General features: G+C 38.4%; 1 protein-coding gene across 2 annotated transcripts in view; it reads right to left on the reverse strand.

Moving 5' to 3' along the window:
• Positions 1-23,192, reverse strand: part of MORC1 (MORC family CW-type zinc finger 1) — a 242,683-nt gene that overhangs the window by 16,852 nt on the left and 202,639 nt on the right. For both annotated transcript variants that reach the window (XM_064374590.1, XM_064374589.1), the window contains 3 exons: positions 13,753-13,822; positions 5,343-5,409; positions 1,027-1,179 (listed from right to left, as the gene is read on the reverse strand). In XM_064374590.1, coding sequence (XP_064230660.1) covers positions 1,027-1,179; positions 5,343-5,409; positions 13,753-13,822 — 290 coding nt within the window. The remainder of the gene's footprint in view (positions 1-1,026; positions 1,180-5,342; positions 5,410-13,752; positions 13,823-23,192) is intronic.

The raw sequence follows: 23,192 nt of genomic DNA on the forward strand, positions 1-23,192 counted from the left end.
AAAAAAGTCCAATATTCAAAGTTAAAAAAAAGAAAAAGAAAAAGAAAATAGGTCCCTCTACAAAGTCCAAGGTGGATCCATCCACACTGGAAGAGGAAGAGTGCTTCCTCTCTCCTGGGGCAGGACTGGTGTTAGGCATGAGACAGCAGATAGGGTCTTCATGCCCATGTAATAATCATAGCCCTGCAGACCTGGATGCTGCTATAGAGACTTTCACCAACCCTATGGTGTCAAGTCGCTATCCTAAGAAAAAATACTATTCCAGGTATGGCGTGTTATATGTTTTTCCTGGTCCATAGCCTCTCAACCAACACAAGACCCTTAAAACCCAACAAAAGTCTGTGGATCCCAACAAAACCAGTGAGGTACACTAATTTAATGGTGGTACCGGCCCTACCTCCCACCCTCTCATATGGCACCTATTTTAGAGCACATTATTTTAGAGCACACTAATGCATACAGACTTCCTTGACTTGATTTTAAGGCCCCCACCTATTATTAGTCTCTATTTGAAAAAAAAAAAAAAAAACCCTGAATCATGAACTTTTCCCACTCCTTGTCTCTATCCTTTGAGAAATGAGACACAGATATTTAAATTGCTCAAATACCAGACCCACAAATGTTAACATTCTACACAGAACAAGTAAAACTCAATTTCCCTCAATAAATTTAGTATCCAAACTAAAACAAACAAAAAAAATCCCAGATTTTTTTAAAAGGCCATATAATGTCATAAGAGTCTTTGTCGGGAAAAAAGAAAGAAAATTCAGTTAAAATTATTTATTACATTCAAGAGAGGACTAACGTCCACCACACTGCCAGACTACAACATGCAGTTACCAGTTCTATTACAAGGGACATTTAACCCATAGTATATCTAAATCAGCGTAGTTAGGAGACAAGTCATAATGTCACTCCATTGAATTTATTCAGTAACATTAAAACTCAGTAGGGAAAACAACAGGAGTTACCACTGCTTAGAAAGTTCAACAAAGCACGTGGAAATATATGAGTAAATATCTTTACCTTAATTTAGACATCAGTTTTCTCACTGGTTCCTTGACAGATGTGCTTTGAGAAGACGTTGGCGTAGAAGCAACTGTACAGCCATCACTCACAGAAACTCTCGCTTTGTGTCCAGAACTTAGATCCACATCTTCCACTGGCACATTGGGCAAGCTGAAGTTTATAATTTCAAAGTCGAAATCATGTTAGGTATTAATAATTTCAGGAACATTAATATAAAATGAGTGAAATGTTAATATACAACAAATGAGAGCAAGAACATACATGTAAGGCTGAAAATTGCCACCGCTGTAGTTACATGAAACAAATTCTTAATTAGAAGAATTTATACTTATTCCAGTCACATATCTTTTCAAAGTTTTTAGGTAGTAACAATTAAATGGAATCGGTGACAATTTATTTTTAACAGTAGTCATATACTGCTTGTCTCTCATTTATTGAAAGAAACTTTTTAAATCTGTTAAACTGTAGAATATTTTGTGTAAGCCTCATGGTAGCCATATAGCAAAAATCTATAATGGATACACTTAAAATAAAAAGCAACAAATTAAAACATACTGTAACCAAGTAGCCCCATTTTTCTGAGAAAAGGAATTGCTACTATTTTTTATTATTTTTTTCTTCTCTCTTTTCTTGGTTTCCCCATTCCCCACTTCATACATAGTCCTTTAGAAATGCAATTATAACCTTTGACCTGCCCTTCACCAGAAACTCTCTAGAGGCCAAGTTTGTTTAACTATATGCTTAGAAGCTCCAGAGTGGAATTTTCAGCCACCAGGAGACTGACTCCAGAGATAACAGATGATTTACAATCCAAAGTCACACTATGAAACTCCCTCCCATCTAGAGAGTTTTCAGCCACCTTTACAATCTATTTCTGCCCATGAAATGCTAACTCAACTGCCCAGTAGGTAAGGCACCACGCTAGCATGTGGGCCCACCCACCTGCTCACCTCCTCCCCTTTGGTGCCATTCATGATAGGCCCCCTTTAAAAGTGTCCACTTTCTGCTCCAAAGGTGAATGGGTACCCTTAAGGCAGGAAGCCCGTACTTCTTCCCCTAAGCTAGCTTCGTAATAAAAGGTCACTTTGTTTACACCAGACCTGGCTCTTGTTAATTAGACTCTGCAAGCAGCGAGCAAGTGACCCTACCATGCGGTTACAATACTACCAGAAAAAATCACTTAACTACAATTCAAGAGACTTTTAAACTAAAGTTTATTTTAGGCTGAGAGAAAAGCACAGAAATAAAACAAAACAAGACTAAGTCAGTTGAGAGAAATACTTAGTCATGATCTGGAGGAGGAAGAAGAATGTTCAGAGCTAACGGGGTGGAGTAAGCCGGAAGCAGATGGAAAGAGGAGATGAGCGAGGTCAGTTTTGGGATCTCAGGGAATCATGGGCATGGGGAGGGAACTGGAGTTTCTTCTAAGCAGAGTGGGCACTACCATTGGAAGTTTTCAGGCATGAGAGCGAGGTGATCTGATGCAGGTTTAAAAAGATACGCGGCTGCAGCATGAAAAATAACTCATGGTGAGGATGCATAGCTTGTTAATGAAACTAAAGCTTTCAGTACCGTAGGGAAAAGACAGCACAAGAGTCTGGGAGCAGTACATGGGAGATGGAGCTGGGGAGGGCGGGTAGTCAGATCATGAAGGGTTTTGTTTGTCAAGTAAAAAAAGATTTTTTTGGTAATCCTTTCATGCTGATGTCCATAAATTAAGATCACAGCTCTAGAGAGTTTTGCATGTTTATAAGATGAGGATCTTTTAAAATTGGATAACAATTTATATCAAATGGAATGTGCTTCTACTGTCAATAGCTCTTTAGCATTAATTATACTGTCTAACTTCAGCTGATTTTTTTCAGATTAAAAACATTATATAAAACTAATGCTTCATTGCCTGTTAAAGAATAGTTACACAATGTCTGAATGCTCATTAGTTATAACCTCCTTTATGCTGACATTTTATTAAAGAAGTCTTTTTTTTAACCATTTTAGGGATGTTAAAGATTCATTCATGCTGGCGTTTAGGTTGAAGGATAAAAAGTACCACACTAGAGCACAGGCGATTCCTCTCTAAACCTCTGTTTCTTCTCTGTTAAATAATAATAGGGCCTACCTCATAGAGTTGTGCTGAGGATTAAACAAGATATACAATGAATGTAGCTCAATGTTTAGTGTACGTGCTCAGTAAATAGTAACTATTATTATTGTTATGATCATCTTTGTCATCATGAGTAATGCATTTAATAAGTTTCTTCCATTAAGATTGTTTTTCTAACATTCATAATGTATTTACAAGTCAATAGTGATTACAAAAAAAACCCCACAATCTCATAAACACCTAAAAGTACGACATGAAAGAATATACACATGCATACACACACTCGCGTACACACAAATGTGTTTTGGTTTTTGGATGAGTCTTAAATTGTAAAACAAATTTCATAAGTAATTCTAAGTCAAAGTATTGGCCATGAGAAGGCCTGGCAACAGCATTGGGAAAAAATTATATCACTTATTTAATCAGCAAGTATTATTGAGTGCCAAGTAGGAGTTGGTGTCATTCTGGGTATCAGAGACACAGGGATAAGCAAGACAGTCCCTGCTCTCATGGAGTGCACTGGCATCCAGTGAAAAGTAGGGAAACAAGCAAGCTAGAATTTAAAATGGTTAAAAAAAAAAAAAAAAGGTGAGTAAAGGAGATACTTTAAAATAATAATACATGCTAGGCTGGGCGCAGTGGCTCATGCCTGTAATCCCAGCACTTTGGGAGGCCAAGGCGGGTGGATCATGAGGTCAAGAGATCGAGACCATCCTGGTCAGCATGGTGAAACCCTGTCTCTACTAAAAATACAAAAAATTAGCTGTACATGGTGGCGCGTGCCTGTAATCACAGCTACTCAGGAGGCTGAGGCAGGAGAATTGCCTGAACCCAGGAGGCGGAGGTTGCGGTGAGCCGAGATCGCGCCATTGCACTCCAGCCTGGGTAACATGAGCGAAACTCCGTCTCAAAAATAATAATAATAATACATGCTTTGAAAAAAATGAAGGATGATAAAAGTGTGACTTGTCAGAAATGGGGTGGGCTATTTAGATGAAGTTGTCAGAGAAGACCTTTCAAAAGCTTAGAATTAGGAAGAAGACAAGAAGGCCTCTGTCCTTCAGGAGCCTGTATGCAATGGGAAGACAGAGATTCAAACAGATAACTTCACTCCATTGTGATCACTGCTCACCATTGTGTGTAGGAACACAGTCAGAATTTAATAAATAACTACTGAACAAATTACAATACAATCTCATCATTGCAACAGTGGCTCTGTGAATACCTGAGTTTGCTGAGGAGAGTAAAGAACGCCCTATAGAAGGGAACACTTGAACTGAGACTTAAATGAAAGGGTAACTGACATTAGCATAAGAGTTACTGAGGGCATTCAAGTAAAGAAAGTAACACAGACAAAGGGATGAGAACATGTGATAAAACAGAACTACTGGTAATTTAGAACCTCTGGAAAGCAAAGTGGGGGCTAAAAGTACAGGCAGGAGAGGAGAGGATTTGTGCTATGCTAAGGAGTTTGTAACTTACCTTAAAAGTAGTGGGGGCTGAAAACGCTTTGGAGTAGAAGAGTGAAGTGATCAGATTTGAGTGCTGGAGTGACTCACTACCCTGTCAGCAAGTGCAGGAAAATAAAAGCCCCTCTCTGTTTTTTCTTGCTCTTAATTCAATGTGTTCCTATGCAAAGAGCACAGAATTTGGATTCAGAGAAACTGGACCTGAATGCCTGGAAAGCAGCTTAGTCAGGTTTGTAATACAGGATAAGAGTCTGCTTCCTTGAAAACAGTATTTTAATTCTATTGGATATCCAAAACATTCAGCTGATTTCATTTTAAGTGATAAAATTCTCATGTCAAAAAAATTCTAGCACCCAATGATTGTAATTACATGTATGTATGACAATAAGAAATGAACCGCAGAGAAAAATTTCAGTTAATGATTTCATAATCATACCTTATATATGTGTGACATTTTGAGTTCTTTGACTACACTGAAGTAATTTGAATTGGTTACTTGCTGTGGGTAGGAAATTAAGCCGGCTCCATTTCATTATTACCAATTCCTCACAAAATAAATGAAAAGGTTTGGGGAAAAGGTGTATTGCTAATTCTTTCATGTCTCTGTTGTAAAATCTGGTTCCATTCTTGATTGCTTTTGTTGCTATTATTTTCTTTCTTCTTGTATTTAAACATTGATAATTACTTTTCAGCAGTCTAACTGCCCTCACTTGGAATTTGTGTAATTGTAGTACACTCACCTTTTCCAGCTAGGTAATGAAGAGATGCTTTCCATTGCTAGAACATCATTGCACAGCTCCTGTTTTTCTTCAAAAGAACATAGACAAAACTATCACATTTGGATGATCACACAATAAACTGAACCAAAAGAAATGTTAGTGGTTCATTAACTACCTCTGCATAACAGAGGTAGTTAATTTATATTCAAACATCCATTTATAAAACTGTACCAGTTTTAAGGAGATTTATAATATATTCTTAAGGTAGTTCATAATGTTTTAAAATAAGATTTATGTAGTATATATCATTATCCAAGAGACTCTGTAATATTTTTTTTGGTAATTTTTAAATTGACAAATTGACATTTCTTACAGTGCCTGGAGGACTGATCAGAACTGTTGATTCCCTGCTTTCACCAGCCTCTACCAAGACAACCATCTTCCCCCTAATATCCCACTCTCTACTATTTTGGGTTCAGGTTCAAAGACATTCTGATGGATCCCAATAACAAATGTGTCTCCAGTTAGAAAGATGAACTTTAAAACAGGAAGAAACCTACAGTCGTTTAGTCTTCTCACTCAGAGGACCTCAGAATTATAGGCTAACAGAGCTTGGTGATTTATTTCCAGTTCACATCAAAGCAGAAATTCTATGATCCACTTGGATTTTATACACATATATATATACATATATTTTATTGGACTTTAGGTTCTGGGGTACATGTGAAGAACATGCAGGATTGTTGCATAGGTACCTACATGGCAATGTGGTTTGCTGCCTCCATCCCCCCATCACCTATATCTGGCATTTCTCCCCATGTTATCACTCCCCAACCTCCCTACCCCCTACTGTCCCTCCCCATTCCCCCCCAACAGACCCCAGTTTGTGATGCTCCCCTCCCTATGTCCATGTGTTCTCATTCTTCAACACCCGCCTATTGAGTGAGAACATGTGGTGTTTGATTTTGTGTTCTTGTGTCAGTTTGCTGAGAATGATGGTTTCCAGATTCACTCATGTCCCTACAAAGAACACGAACTCATTGTTTTTTATGGCTGCATAGTATTCCATGGTGTATATGTGCCACATTTTCCCTGTCCAGTCTATCATTGATGGGCATTTGGGTTGGTTCCAGGTCTTTGCTATTGTAAACTGTGCCACAATGAACATACATGTGCATGTGTTTTTATAACAGAACGATTTACAATCCTTTGGGTACATACCCAGTAATGGAATTGCTGGGTCAAATGGAATTTCTATTTCTAGGTCCTTGAGGAATCGCCACACTGTCTTCCACAATGGTTTAACTAATTTACACTCCCAGCAACAGTGTAAAAAGTGTTCCTATTTCTCCACATCCTCTCCAGCATCTGTTGTCTCCAGATTTTTTAATGATTGCCATTCTAACTGGTGTGAGATGGTATCTCAATGTGGTTTTGATTTGCATTTCTCTAATGACCAGTGATGATGAGCATTTTTCCATATGTTTATTGGCCTAATAAATGTCTTCTTTCGAAAAGTGTCTGTTCACATCCTTCACCCACTTTTGAATGGCTTTGTTTTTTTCTTGTAAATCTGTTTTAGTTCTTTGTAGATTCTGGATATTAGCCTTCTGTCAGATGGGTAGATTGCTTTTTTCCCATTCTGTTGGTTGCCAGTTCACTCTAATGATTGTTTCTTTTGCTGTACAGAAGCTCTGGAGTGTAATTAGATCCCATTTGTCTATTTTGGCTTTTGTTGCCAATGCTTTTGGCGTTTTAGTCATGAAGTCCTTGCCTATGCCTATGTCCTGAATGGTTTTGCCTAGGTTTTCTTCTAGGGTTTTTATGGTGTTAGGTCTTATGTTTAAATCTTAAATCCATCTGGAGCTAATTTGAGTTTAAGGTGTCAGGAAGGGGTCCAGTTTCTGCTTTCTGCACATAGCTAGCCAGTTTTCTGCACACCATTTATTAAACAGGGAATGCTTTCCCCATTGCTTGTTTTTGTCAAGTTTATCAAAGATCAGATGGTTGTAGATGTGTGGTGTTGCCTCTGAGGCCTCTGTTCTGTTCCATTGGTCTATATCTCTGTTTTGATACCAGTACCATGCTGTTTTGATTACTGTAGCCTTGTAGTAGAGTTGGAAGTCAGGTAGCATGATGCCTCCAGCTTTGTTCTTTTTGCTTAGAATTGTCTTGGCTATGTGGGCTCCCTTTTGGTTCCATATGAAGTTTAAGGTAGTTTTTTCCAGTTCTGTGAAGAGGGTAATAGGTAGCTTGATGGGGATAGCATTGAATCTATAAATTACTTTGGGCAGTATGGCCATTTTCACGATACTGATTCTTCCTAACCATGAGTTTTTCCATCTGTTTGTGCCCTCTCTTATTTCCTTGAGCTATGGTTTGTAGCTCTCCTTGAAGAGGTCCTTTACATCTTTTATTAGTTGTATTCCTAGGTATTTTATTCTCTTTGTAGCAATTGTGAATGGCAGTTCATTCTTGATTTGGCTCTCTTTAAGTCTATTATTGGTGTATATGAATGATTGTGATTTTTGCATATTGATTTTGTATCCTGAGACTTTGCTGAAGTTGCTTACCAGTTTCAGGAGATTTTGGGCTGAGATGATAGGGTCTTCTAAATATACAATCATGTCATCTACAAATAGAGACAATTTGACTTCCTCCTTTCCTAACTGAATACCCTTTATTTCTTTTTCTTGCCTGATTGCTCTGGCTAGAACTTCCAATACCATATTGAATAGGAGTGGTGAGAGAGGGCATCCTTGTCTAGTGCCAGATTTCCAAAGGGAATGCTTCCAGTTTTTCCCATTCAGTATGATATTGGCTGTGGGCTTGTTGTATACAGCTTTTATTACTTTGAGATAAGTTCCATCAATATCTAGTTTATTGAGTTTTTAGCATAAAGGGCTGTTGAATTTTGTTGAAGGCCTTCTCTGCATCTATTGAGATAATCATGTGGTTTTTGTCTTTGGTTCTGTTTATGTGGTGAATTATGTTTATAGACTTGCATATGTTGAACAAGCCTTGCATCCCTGGGATGAAGCCTACTAGATCATGATGGATAAGCTTTTTGATGTGCGGTTGCAATCAGTTTGCCAGTATTTTATTGAAGATTTTTGCATCTATGTTCATCATGGATACTGGCCTGAAGTTTTCTGTTTTTGTTGAGTCTCTGCCAGGTTTTGGTATCATGATGATGTAGGTCTCATAAAATGATTTGGGAAGGATTCTCTCTTTTTGCATTGTTTGCAATAGTTTCAGAAGGAGTGGTACCCACTCCTCTTTGTATGTCTGGTAGAATTTGGCTGTGAACCCATCTGGACTTGGGCTTTTTTTGGTTGGTAGGCTACTAATTGCTGCCTCAACTTCAGCCCTTGTTATTGGTCTATTCAGAGTTTCAAATTCCTCTTGGTTTATGATTGGGAGGGTGCAAGTGTCCAGGAATTTATCCATTTCTTCCAAGTTTACTGGTTTATGTGCATAGAGTTGTCTGTAGTAATCTCCGATGGTAGTTTGTATTTCTGTGGAATCAGTGATGATAGCCCCTTTATCATTTTTTATTGTATCTATTTGATTCTTCTCTCTTTTTTTATTAATCTGGCTAGTGGTCTATTTTGTTGATCTTTTCAAAAAAACAGCTCCTGTATTTATTGATGTTTTGAAGGTTTTTTTGTGTCAGGCACACCTATCTTCTTCAGTTCTGCTCTGATCTTATTTCTTGTCTCCTGCTAGCTTTTGAGGTTTTTCTTATCTTGCTCCTCTAGCTCTTTCAATTTTGATGATAAGGTCTTGGTTTTAGATCTTTCCTTGCTTCTCATGTGGTCATTTATTGCTATAAATTTCCCTCTAGGTACTGCTTTAAATGTACCCAGAGATTCTGGTACATCGTGTCTTCATTCTCGTTGGTTTCAAAGAACATCTTTATTTCTGTCTTCATTTCATTGTTTATGCAGTCAACATTCAAGAGCCAGTTGTTCAGTTTCCATGAAGTTGTGTGGTTCTGAGTTAGTTTCTTAATCTTGAGTTCTAATTTGATTGCACTGTGGTCTGAGAGAGTGTTTGGTATGATTTTTGTTATTTTGCATTTGCTGAGGAGTCATTTACTTCCAATTATGTGGTCAATTTTAGAGTAGCTGTGATGTGGTGCTGAGAAGAATGTATATTCTGTGGATTTGGGTGCAGAGTTCTGTAGATGTCTATTAGGTTTGCTTGGTCCAGGTCTGAGTTCAAGTCCTGGATATCCTTGTTAATTTTCTGTCTGGTTGATCTGTCTAATATTGACAGTAGAGTGTTAACATCTCCCACTATTATTGTGTGGGAGTCTAAGTCTCTTTGTAGGTCATTAAGAACTTGCTTTATGTCTCTGGGTGCTCCTGTGTTGGGCGCATATGTATTTAGGATCTTTAGCTCTTCTTGTTACATTGATCCTTTTACCATTATGTAATGCCCTTCTTTGTCTCTTTTGATGTTTGTTGGTTTAAAATCTATTTTATCAGAGACTAGGATTGCAACTCCTGCTTTTTTTTGCTCTCCATTTGCTTGATAAATCTTCCTCATCCCTTTATTTTGAGCCTGTGTGTGTCCTTGCATGTGAGACGGGTTTCCTGGATACAGCACACTGATGGGTTTTGGCTTTTTATCCAATTTGTCAGTCTGTGTCTTTTGATTGGGGCATTTAGCCCATTTACATTTAAGGTTAATATTGTTATGTGTGAATTTGATCCTGCCATTTTTATTCTAGCTGGTTGTTCTGCCCATTAGTGATGCAGTTTCTTCATTGTATCAATGCTCTTTACCATTTGGTATGTTTTTGGAGTGGCTGGTGCTGGTTGTTCCTTTCTATGTTTAGTGCTTCTTTCAGGAGGTCTTATAAAGCAGGCCTGGTGGTGATCAAATCTCTGAGCAATTGCTTGTTCATAAATGATTTTATTTCTCCTTCATTTATGAAGCTTAGTTTTTGGCTGGATATGAAATTCTAGCTTGAAAGTTCTTTTCTTTAAGGATGTTGAATATTGGCCCCCACTCTCTTCTGGCTTGTACGGTTTCTGCCAAGATATCTGCTGTGAGTCTGATGGGCTTCCCTTTGTGGGTAACCAGATCTTTCTCTCTGGCTGCCCTTAGCATTTTTTCCTTCATTTCAACCCTGGTGAATCTGATGATTATGTGCCTTTGGGTTGCTCTTCTTGAGGAATATCTTTGTGGTGTTCTCTGTATTTCCTGGACTTGAATGTTGGCCTGCCTTGCTAGATTGGGGAAGTTCTCCTGGATAATACCCTGAAGAGTGTTTTCCAGCTTGGATTCATTCTCTCCATCACATTCAGGCACACCTATCAAATGTAGATTAGGTGTTTTCACATAATTCTATATTTCTTGGAGGCTTTGTTCATTTCTTTTCACTCTTTTTTCTCTAATCTTGACTTCTCGTTTTATTTCATTGAGTTCGACTTCAATCTCTCATAGCCTTTCTTTTGCTTGGTTGATTCAGCTATTGAAACTTGTGTATGCTTTGCGAAGTTCTCACGTTGTGTTTTTCAGCTCCATCAGGTCGTTTATATTCTTCTCTAAGCTGTTTATTCTCATTAGCATTTAGTCAAACCTTTTTTCAAGGTTCTTAGTTTCTTTGCATTGGGTTAGAACATGATCTTTTAGCTCAGAGAAGTTTGTTATTACCCACCTTCTGAAGTCTGTTTCTGTCAATTCATCAGACTCATTCTCCATCTGGCCTTGTTCCCTTGCTGGTGAGGAGTTGTGATTCCTTGGAGGAAGAGAGGCATTCTGATTTTGAGTGTTTTCATCCTTTTTGTGCTGGTTTCTTCCCATCTTTGTGGATTTATTTACCTGTGGTCTTTGTAGTTGGTGACTTTCAGATGGGGTCTCTGAGTGGATATCCTTTTTGTTGATGATGAAGTTATTTCTTTCTGTTTTTTAGTTTTCCTTCTAACAGTCAGGTCCCTCTGCTGCAGGACTGCTGGAGGTCCACTCCAGACCCTAGTTGCCAGGGAATCACCTGCAGCGGCTACAGAACAGTAAGAGTTGCTCCCAGTTTCTTCTTCTGTTATCTTAGTCCCAGAAGGATACCGGCCAGATGTCAGGCTCAGCTCTACTTTATGAGGTGTCTCCTTGGATATACAGGGGTCAGGGAGCTGCTTGAGGAGACAGTCTGACCCTTGTAGGAGCTCAAGTGCTGAGTTGCAAGCTCTGTTGTTCTGTTCAGAGCTTCTAGGCAGGTACGTTTAAGTCTGCTGCAGTGGAACTCATAACCACCTTTTTTCCCAGGTGCTCTGTCCTGGGAGGGTGGGGCTTTATTTATAAATTCCTGACGTGCTGCTGCCTTTTTTTAGAGATGCCCTGCCCAGCTAGGAGGTAGCCTAGTTACAGTCTGCCAGCAGAGGCATTGCTGAGCTGCTGTGGGCTCTGCCCAGCTGCTGTGTGAACTTCCTTGCGGTTTTGTTTATAGAGGTATGGTTAGAACTACCTCGGTAATGGTGGACTGCCTCAGTAGTGGTGGACTGCCTCGGTAATGGTGGACGACCTTCCCTCCACAGAGCTGGACCATCCCAGGTCCAGCTGCGCTTGCTGTAAAACTCTCAATCCAGAGAGTTTCAGATTGAGGGTCTTTGTGGGGGTGGGACCCACTGGCTCCCTGTTTCAGCCCCCTTTTTTTCAGTTGAATGGGAGGCTCTGTCTCCCAGGCATTCCAGGTGCCAGTTGAAATGGCCACCCAGATTTGTGTGAGTTTTTGTGAGGAGACCTGCTGCGCAGGCTGAAACAGCTGTGCTGGAAACTCATGGCGCTTTTCAGCCTGGGAATCTCCTGGTCTGTGGGCAGTAATAACTCATTTGGAAATGTGGTGATCACTCGTCCTCTGCGCTATTCTCGCTCAGAACTGCACTTCAGAGCTGTTCCTATTTGGCCATCTTAGATCCCTATCTGGATCGTTTTAAGAGTGTGTTGAGGACAGTATAAGCAATGAGTGAATGTAGAAGTCTTTATTATAACTGTCCAGACATCTTGATCCACTAAGTAAACATTTACCAACAAGTTTAGGGTTATTGAAAGCTAAGTAGAAGAGGACATCAACAAGCAAAGTTCTGGATGGTGGGTAAATGGCTGAGGATCTGTCTGACTCCTTTAAGGAAAAAGAATGGATGAACAGATGTTTTCCAACCATGCTGTAGGCAGCATTGGTTTTGCTCAGAGACTTGCAATACAAAGTGAAAATTTTTAACCCAACAGCTAACTAATTCAAAATAATAGTCATTTGAAAACATTTCACAATTTTTTCCTGCCAAACCCAGGATGAGTATTTAAAATTAAATATTAATTTTAGGATAAAATTGTATTAGCAATTTTTTCTAGTACAATTTGGAAATCCAACAGAACCATATTTGAAGGCTTAGCAGTAGTTTGAACTGTCTATAAAAGACTGGCTTTAAATTAAGACACCCTTACAAAGAAATCCTGATGGTGGAATTGCAAATTATTGTAATTAAGATGAAAAAGAAAAAGCATGATTTCTTAGGGACCTCACTAATGGGTTCAAACATAAAGTTGTGAATGAATAGCAGATTATGTTATCTAAGCAACAAAGAAGGAAGGAAGAACATGCCACCAAAAGAGAATATAAAACCATGGCATGGATCATAAAGAAAAGGATTGGGAATGATGAAACCAAATGAGCTCAGACTTACTAAGAAGACTAAGATCTTTAAAACTTATTTTAAATAAGACATAGGCAATGAAAACAATGGATGTGCTTCTTGGGTCCAGTGGTATAATATTAAAATAAAGAGAATGTGATAATAATATTAGACTGTATAATAAAAGAAGTACAGTAATAACAATGAATGAACACTAAGAAAATAAATATTTTGAATCTAGTTTGTTTTCAGCTTCTCTACCCAGGAAATTATTACTGGACTGAATATTATAAGATGGCAACTTATGCCTTAAATAAGTTCAAGTCTTTTATCTGAGACACATTACATCTCCTGGGCATGAAGAAACTAATAAACGTGTTTGTTGAACTACTTTTAGGAGCCTCAGAAGAATCATGAAAAGCAGAAAGTTACTAAAAGATAAAAAAACAGGGACTGTCATCATCATAATTTTCAAAACTCTTTTCGAAAACTATTGACCTGATATCAATCCTAATCAAAATTAGAAAGAGAATTCAAAACAGAGAATGGTGTAAGTCTATGGAAATTTCAGGCAGTGTGGCAGTGTTGTGGACACTATCCTCAGCCAGAAAGTGTCTCTCTACTCCTCTCACTTCTAGAAAAACAAACCTAATTTTTTAAAATCCAAACTTAATTTTTTAAAATCCAAACTTCTGATCTATATATCAGGCTGTTGAACCATATAGAAAACATCTCAAACATTATAGCTAATACAGATAGATATAGACATAGATGTGCAAGCTGATTTGTTTTACCTTGGTTTATAAGACGAATTGCCTTTCCTTCTTGTTTCAATGAAACATCGGTGTTGCTTTTATCTGAAACCTGAAAAACAAGCTCTTTATTTAAAACTGTACAAAAAGATAGGATATATTATAAACTTGATAAAAGACCATGAAAGGCAGTGCCCCCATCAGAAGAGAGATCATAATGTTAGCAGCAGTGAAGTTACGCACCTGTTATAAAGGGAACAAATGGTACATGTACAAAATGAAAATAGCATACATTTCAAGGATGATTACATTATCATAGTCATGTTTACTCATCTGATTTCCTTAAAGTGATTTTTGTTTTTCTACTAACATTTGTACAGATATTTTAAAAATTGATATCACACACGGATGTAACGATGTCTACAACAAGTAGGTCAAGTATTTGATTCACCAGCAACAACCACTGAGCCTCTACTGTTTTTTGTTTGTTTTTTGAGACAGAGTCTCATTCTGTCACCAGACTGGAGTGCAGTTGCATGATCTCAGCTCACTGCAACCTCCAGCTCCCTAGTTCAAGCGATTCTTCTGCCTCAGCCTCCTGAGTAGGACTGGGACTACAGGTGTGCACTGCCATGCCCAGCTAATTTTTGTATTTTTTTTAGTAGAAATGGGGTTTCACCATGTTGGCCAAGATAGTCTTGATCTCTTGAACTCATGATCCGCCCACCTCTGCCTCCCAAAGTGCTGGGATTACAGGCGAGAGGCACTGTGCCCAGCCACCTCTATTGTTTTGAGGAAGCTTAGGGTACCTCTGGTTGCTGCAAAGCAGACAAAGTAGGCGTTCAGCATCCATGCCATGGAAACTTTAGAGAGCTTGGGGCTGCGGCCTGTAGTCCCAAAACATAATAAATAAGAATATGGGGAAGAAGATGGGGAGTTGACCTGGAATACCGGAGGATGGGACATCTCATCTTCTAACAGAATCCCAGGCAAATTGCCTGAAAGGGGCTGCAGAGCCTTAGTGTGTTGATTGCTGCAGCCAGGAGGGCTACTTGCATCTGGAAAGAGAGAGGATATATATGTGTTTGTGTGTGGTTGTGGGGCTGAAAAGGTGGGAATGGATGGGGGACATTTGAGGGGTGGAGTGTACCATTCATAAGCCAGGTCTATCATCACTTTGGGAATCCTGTTAGGATCCATTTTACAAGACTCACACAAAGCAGACTTACACTTTGTGAATATATTTTAGATGAGAGAGAAAGACAGAGTGAAAGTGTCTGTTTATGCCTTCAGGGAAAGACACCCAGAATGCTCCCTCTATGGATTTTGTAAATCTGTGAGGTGTAGGAACAGGCAGTTATGAAAGAAAGGAAGGAAGGAAATGAAGAAGGCAAGTAGAAGGCAAAAGCTCCTGTCTGCTCCTTGCTTTGAAGACCCCTGAACACACACTGATACACACGCAACCATGTCCCCAACTCTGTTACCTCATGGAAGATAGGGAGCCGTCAGTTTTCTTGAAGTTTGCTCATCGTGAAGTTTGCTCATCTTTCATCTTTCATGCCCCTTCTAACCTGCTAAACAAATGTGGTCTAGAGAGGATGTCAACCCTCTTTTTTTCCCCTCCCAGGAAACAATGGAGTATTTTTACACAGCATTCCGGAAACTGTGCTCTCTCAGGAAGTAGATTAAATGGGCACACACGGAGCCTAGTAACAAAATAACTATGTAGCTGTCTATCATTGCCATTTTCCGTTTCACCTAAATCAAGAGCAAGAAAAGCCTTATGGATAAGGGAGAAATAAATTTAAGACAACTTCTAAGCTACTTTTGTCTATTTCAAAAAAAAAATTTTTGTACTTAAATTGTAAATAAGTGTCTGCCCCAGAAAGTAAACAAAATGCATATTTCTTAAAGATTCATTTTGCAAAAATCTTGAAAGTGACTTTAAAATGCATGATTTACTTCTGATGAACATAAAATTTAAAGTTTTCTTCTGATGCGCTGATATGTAAGGAAAATCTACATGATACTAAGTGTCTCCAACTTCAGACTAAAGATTTTTCCAACCAGTTTATAAACAGCATAGACTATTTTCAACAACAGCTAATAGGAACCACAAGATAAGCTTATGAGAAGAACTATTTAATGCCTTTCATTATAAGCACTTCGTTATAATCCATGATGATTATATCAAAATGTGTTAATTTTCTTTGGGAACTTTCTTCTATGATGAAATCAGACAAGATGAAAGTATCCAAGATTAAAGAAAATGACAGCACTCCCAGAAGAGAAATTTTGTTGTTGGTGTTATTAATGCAGCCTCACAAAATTAATTATGTTTGCATTATATTGTTTAGTTCTCTGCTTTGAGCTCTGTCTTGTTAGGGCTGTTTTTACTAGGATCAGATATGCCTCCTTACTCCAAAAATGTTACTTGTACAAAGCTGTGCCATCTCTATAACACGAAAAATTTATTCTTCCTTTGCTTTATTATCTTTATTCTTTATATTGAAAGCATAGAAATGTTTAAAAGATTTTTGGATAAATGATTTAAAGCCTACAGTATTTTCTTTGAAATAACATTGTATAAATCTGATTTTATAGGATGCTGCCTTCTATTACAATATAGTTGAGGGTCTTATTTTTTTCAAATGAGACGAGAAAACACACAGCTGTTTTTTCAATTACATGACTTGTATATTTGATCTTACTTACAAAGGTCTTTCATTTACATTAATTGGTTTCATTACAGAAATGTTCTTCAGTCACTTAAGCTTAACTGTGTCTCATATTCTGAAGTTGGAGGAAATCTCTTGCCTGAGATTTTTACCTATATCACTAAATAGACAACACCTCACACAAAGTAAATGAGATTACAGTTAAGTCTTAACATGGAGTTTAAGACATCTTAATTAAAATTATGTTAACAATGAGCAGGGTGGGATTTGTCAGTTCTTCAAGGGATGCAACGGATCAACGTAATACCACACGCTCAATTTTGTAAAGTATCTACTTAAGAAGATAAATAAATCATAAATAAGTCAGAGGAAAAAAGAACACACCACAGGCAGCTGTGCAATGCCTATTTAATTTCATTGTTGTTAAGGAAACCTAAAAACTGGATGATATCACTTTATCTGATTACTTCTACGCCTTTACCCCTTCAAGCCTACTTCAAGCACTTATTATTATGAAGAATCCATAAAGGCTATGAGACCAGTAAATACCTTTCCGGCAACTTCAAAGACCCTTTCTGTTTGCGCTCGTCATGGTTAACATCTTCCAGGCCCTCCCCTTCACTCAGTAATTTATTCAATGACATTGGGTTCCTGGCGTGGACTAGGTACTATTACAGTGAAAAGTTCAAAGTCCTCCTGATATGGTTTGGCTATGCCCCCACCCAAATCTCAACTTGAATTGTAGCTCCCATAATCTCATGTGTCGTAGGAGGGACCCAGTAGGAGGTAATTGAATAATGGTGGTGTGTTTTTCCCATGCTGCTCTTGTGACAGTGAATAAGTCTCAGAAGATCTGATGGTTTTATAAAGGGGAGCTCCCTCACACACGTTCTCTTGCCTGCCGCCATGTAAGACATGGGTTTGCTCTTCTTTTGCCTTCCACCATGATTGTGAGGCCTCCCCAGCCATGTGGAACCTCTTTTTCTTTATAAATTATCCATTCTCGGTATTTCTTCATAGCAGTATGAAAATGGACTTATATGCCTGCCTTTATGCAATGCATTTTCTACATTCAATAAATTAAAAGATAAACATGTAATATATTGTCAGGTAATGGAAGTTCTGAGAAGAAAAATAAACACAGGTGAGAGAGAGTGATGTAAGATCCTGCATAATCTGACCCCCTCACTGCTCTGTTCTCATCGCACATCCTCCATTTGCCTCTAGCAGCTCTTTGACAAATATGCCAGGCACACTCCTCTCAAGTCTTTGGCTTGTTGTTTACTATAGACTTGTTTGTTCACCCAGCTTTTCCCTAGTCTTGCCTAAGCGTCCCATTAGTGGAGCCATCTGTGGTCACGCTACCTAAAATTGCAACTCCTGTTCACCACCTGCAACACAGATACTTCCTATTCCCTTCCTTTGCTTTCTTTTTCTCCCTGATACTTGTTATTATCTACCATGCACCATATTTACTTATTCATCTTGTCTATTGAATGATCCCCCCACTAGAATGGAAGCTCTACAAAGGCAGGGAGGATTGTCTGTTTTTTCCCCTGCTGGACCCCCATTGTCTAGGACAGTAACTGATGTTCAAGATATTCAAAGAATAAAAGAAAGTTAAAAAAATCAAGTCATGAAAATACACACGTGTTGCTGACAGTGGTGACGGGGTGCTGTGGGTAGTGGAGTACAGGTATATGAACAATAAAGGAAAATGCTTAGGCTTATGTTTCTCTTTCTGTCTTACCTGTATTATTTTTCTTCACAGAATTTATACGACCTAATATTATATTACTTATTTACCCTTTTATTTAATATTCCTTAGGGTACTGGAGGCCAACTATGGTCAGAGTGGCCACAGTGGACTAAGAGAAGGAATGAGCAGTGGGGTCTGTAGCCTCAAAAGTTATCAGGTCAGGACATCTAGGGCTTTGGGGGCCACAGCAAGAACACTGAGTTTTGTTCTAAGTATGAGCAGCAGCCATGGAAGAGTTCTGAGTAGGCGAATGACATAATATGACATATTCTGGATGGCATACTCAGATTTTTAGACTGTGGTGGCCAAGAGAGACAGCGAGATGATTCATAGGAGTACTGCTGTAGTCCGGGTAAGAGATGTCAGTGTGTTGGCCAGAGTGGCAGCTATGGAGGTGGTAGAATACATTCTATGTTTAAAGGTTGATCAGCAAGATTGGCTGATGAGTTGAGTGCAGGATGAGAAAGAAGGAGAGAAATTCAGGATGATTCCCAGGTTTGGGCCTGAGTAGCGGTGAGAGTTAAGGAAGCATGAAGATGTCTCTTGGAATGCTTTCTTCTCTTGATCTTTATAGCCTTCTCTGTTTCAACTCTCTCTGGGTAGTTATCCTTTTTCTGCCTGTTCTCAACTTCTCATGGAACCTATTAAAATCTCTGGAGTTAAGCTATCACACTTTATGCAAACAATGGCTTCCTCGGCACATCAACCCTAACTTTTCACCTTTGCTTCAGTTATTTCCAACTGATCTCATGACACTTACACGTGAATGTCTTGCTGAAACTTCAAATCCTCAGTCCCATCTTTGACTACTTGGTCAGATTCCCCGTCAATGAACTTCATTCTATTCATAGCACTGGCTTCTGTTCCAGATTGCCATTGCAGAACTGCTTTGATTATTTCGTTCTCCATACTTCTTACCAAGCTGTACTACCTTTCTTCTACAATTTCTTAAGTTTTTCTTGTCATCCTATACTACAATTTTCAGGCAGCATCATCCCACTTTTTTTTGTTGGTCTTTACTTTCTTCTCTTTACAATCCAAGCCATTATCCCAATCTGATTAATTTTTTAAACAAAATACCCATGATTAGATGTTCCTTCTTAAAACCATCCCATAGGTCCTGCATGCTTAGTATCTCAAGCACAGAATCTTTATGTCTTTCAAAGCTCTTCTCAATGTGATTCTAAGTTATCCAGATACAACTTAAGTATTTCTTAACAAATGTCCCTTATTATAATCAAAATGTTCTCTTCAGAATTCCCTAAAATTACCATATGCACTCTTGCTTCCACATCTCTGCCATGTAAATGTTCTACCTGGAATGGCTTCTCTCTTCTCTTCCTTTCTTAAAAGTTTTATCCATAACTTATAAAGACAAGTATACATCCTACTCTTCCCAAAACATCTTTTTTGTTATTACTCCAGCACGTATTCTTTCTTCCTCTGAATAACTATTAACAATATAAGTTGTATACAGTTGACTATTACTACTGTTATCAATAGTCAAGAAACTTATCTATATGACCCAGATAAGACTGAGACCCTACAGCAGCCTTAGATTCTTACCTTGATCCTTCTAAGCAAAACTCAAAATTTGGCTCCATCTCCCAAAAACAAATCCAACTCTATACAGCTTTGATAAATTTACAGATTTTACTAAAGATTATGTTGGAAAATGGAGGAAATGATTACATGTAGCAAAGAAAATCAACTTAAAATTATAATTAAATATCTATTTTTTAACTTCGTCCTCTGCTAACTGCCTCATCCCTCTCTGCCCACCTGCAGCTTCTGCAGTTCTGCGGCTCCAGGTTTCTTCACTTCTAGCAGGACCTCTCCCCTTCTATCTTCCCGTAAGTTCACTCTTTAGCTCTCTATTTTTTTCCATAAAGAAATTTTACTTTCTCAATTTTCATTCATCTAGCTCACCAATAAAGGCTGACTTTTTCTCCTTTAGAATTACAGAAGGTGGCTTTAAAAGCTTTTTATAATGCAAATAATTATTTTCATTCTATCATGAATATAATTCTCATAACCTTGAAAACAGATAGCATTATTGCTCTCATTTTATATACAAGAAAACAGAATATCAAAATTTGACACAACTGACAAACCTCATGGGTGTCTGAATTGGAGCCTGGGTCAGCCGCTCAGTGTAAAGCCTCCACAGTGTAGAGCCTGTATCCTTTCCATAACATAATATACTACCCAATGGTGTTGTAAATTTGTCTTCCAATTTTTTTGTTCCTTCAGCACATAAATCAGATACTTGACTTTTTTGATGTCCCTCAAAATCTTGAACATAGTATTATTCAATAAATTTGATTAATTAGCTCAGGGTGCTGGTAGTTCACACTCTAGCACTTGAATATTCCTTGTAAGTCATCCACAAGGTTTTCCTTTAGGTCAGGGACATATCACACATTGTTTTTGTCTCTCTCTGTACATTTGTTGGAGAGTTGATGAACAATCCTGTGGAGGTCTATTCCCCTTAGGGCAGTTCTGGTTTGCATCTTGTCAGAGGGCTTCCCATGTGTCTAGTATTATTAGCAATCATCATAGCATTTTACAGATTCATAAAGAGGCAAAGGTAGCATCATCAACCAGGAGCAAAGCTGGTGAGAAATCACCTGCTTTTGAAATTAAGGCAACTTCAATAATCTGAAATTATGTTATTGTACTACCAATGCAGTTTTCTATTTAAAAAAAGCCATTCTGTTGGGAGTCAGAAAAATGATGTATATCTAGGGTGAATGCAGTTGATTTAGGGACTAATTTTGCAAGGTTTTTGTTTTTCTTTTATATCTGCTTTTGGGTTACTTTGTCACCTTTTCAGTCTCATTGTCATGATTCATTATCATGTAGTACTTATACCAAAAACGTACTTATAGTTGTTTTTCATTTGTTTTGGCCACCATCAAACATAGACCTAGACACCGTAGCAATGCATCACTCTTCTGGATGTTCTTCAGGTTTTATAACATACTATGAAGGCCCTGTTAATGACGTTAGGGATTCAGAGTGCACTGATGCTTTTTCTAAGCTGGAATCTGCCTCTTTTGAAAGCTTCCCCAAAGAGCTGACCAGGTACAACCAGTAAATGACTTAGCTCATTTCTGAGACAGGAAGATGGTTCCATCCACTCATTGCCGTATGCCTTTCTTGAGCCCCAGAAAGTGTTCTGTTCTAGATACCAGAGGATACATGTTTCATGATGGCTGAGGTTTCATTGCCAAACTCTTGAAATACTTTTGTCAGTGGTGATCTGGCCATCAAACGTTTAAAAATATCTATAGATTGAGAAAATGAAACAGATCCCTCTTGTCAGTCTACTCTTGAGGACAGCCGTAAGCCAAAAGAAGGCTTAAATAACCACAGAGGACAAAAGGGCTAGTCAGTCCAAGAAAAAAAAAAAATACATGGTTCCTGGTTATTAAATAGAAGGTCTATTCTAACCTTACTATAACTACACCATACATATTATTTCATGTCTTTGCAAATCTGGGTTTTCCTCTGACATTCAGAATAGTACCTGAAAGATTATTATTATAAAATATGAATAAACAACAAACACCAGTATTTATGAGAAAGGTATATGTTGCTTCATGTTAGAATTAGAAAATTTCTACAATGTCAGTTTGGAGTGTGTGTTCCTCCAGGATGAAAAAAAAAGCATGTACATATGTCTTTAAATAAAGTTAGTACTTTCATCGCTCTGCCTTGAGCCTCAGCACATTATTGCTATTCAACTTCTCTAACTGCTGGCATTGGTAATTGTATTTCCCTGGTGTTCCTCTGTTTTGCGTCTCGCTTCAAATTGATCATTTGCTTTCCTGACCATCTATTGTGGTCTGGGAACCTAATCTTCCCAGTCACCTTTCAGAATAGATCCCCTAGGATGTTTAATCTGTGTGGTTACTTCTTACCTCTCATCTGGTGATGTAACTTTGATAGGATGTGAGATGCTCTAATCCCACTGTTCCATTTTTACTTTAAAAGTTTTTATGAAGCATTGTGTAGAAACAGCTGATCAGACTGCATCACTTTTGAGGGGCACGGAAAATACCAGATTCATTCCCAGATCCAGGGTGGTATGGAGTTTGCCTGGAGTAAAGTTGAACTGCCAGTTTATCACATAGCAGTGCACAGGAGTTTGTAACTAAATCTAGACAAACCCTTAATTACAGCAGTACCACAGGGCATGATTCCAATAACAGCAGAACTATAGCAATATCTACTCAAGACACTGATTCTCCTGATAAAGGCTGGCATACCTATAAAATGTGTGATTTAAAAACAACAACAACAACAACAATTTCTACTTCCTTGCCATCTGGGATTAACTGGGACAAATTTGAACTTTACACGTGGGTTTGGAAATGCCTGAGACAGAAAACAGTTCAGAATACCCACTATTCATTTAAAGAGACAGCAGGACATGTGTTCTGAGCATGTAAGATAGAAAATAATAAGATTTTCTGGAGGCCAAAGGTAAAGCAACAACAGCTCAGGGAAGGGGTTGGTGACCACAGCCATATCACTAGAGTGATAATCTTGGACAAGAAAAATGCTTTCTTTTTTCAGAAGCCAGGAATTAGTGGAGACCCCAAGAAGATGAGCCTCATAACTGTGACTGGACTCTAGGTTGACTAGAAGGACAAGAGCTGGGTCTTAGAAGAAAAGAACTATTAATAAATTGTTTAGGTCAGATTTAGGGTGGATACGGAGAGAAATGGGCTAAAGAGAGCTTAATCTGGGCAAGGCATGGATGATGGATTGGCCCTTTAAAATTGATTCAAGACACTTGACTGGAGGTGCCCATCTAAAAAACTGGAAACACAAGCCGAAATGCTAAATGTTAGCCAATGCAGTATAGATGTGGACCTTGAAACTCTCATGCCTGAGTAAAGTGTATTCATGCGCTTCAACTGACCCAAGTGGAATGGGCTGATTGAATTAATGTAGGGGCCAGTTCTGGAGGTGGGAGGTGAAAGGAGATGTCATAATGAGGAGTGATTACACAAGGAGGAGCCAAGTCAAACAGC

Source organism: Aotus nancymaae, unplaced genomic scaffold (genome assembly GCF_030222135.1).
Source record: "Aotus nancymaae isolate 86718 unplaced genomic scaffold, 86718_ANA_hifiasm-v0.15.2.pri h1tg000011l, whole genome shotgun sequence".
Lineage (NCBI taxonomy): Eukaryota > Metazoa > Chordata > Mammalia > Primates > Aotidae > Aotus > Aotus nancymaae.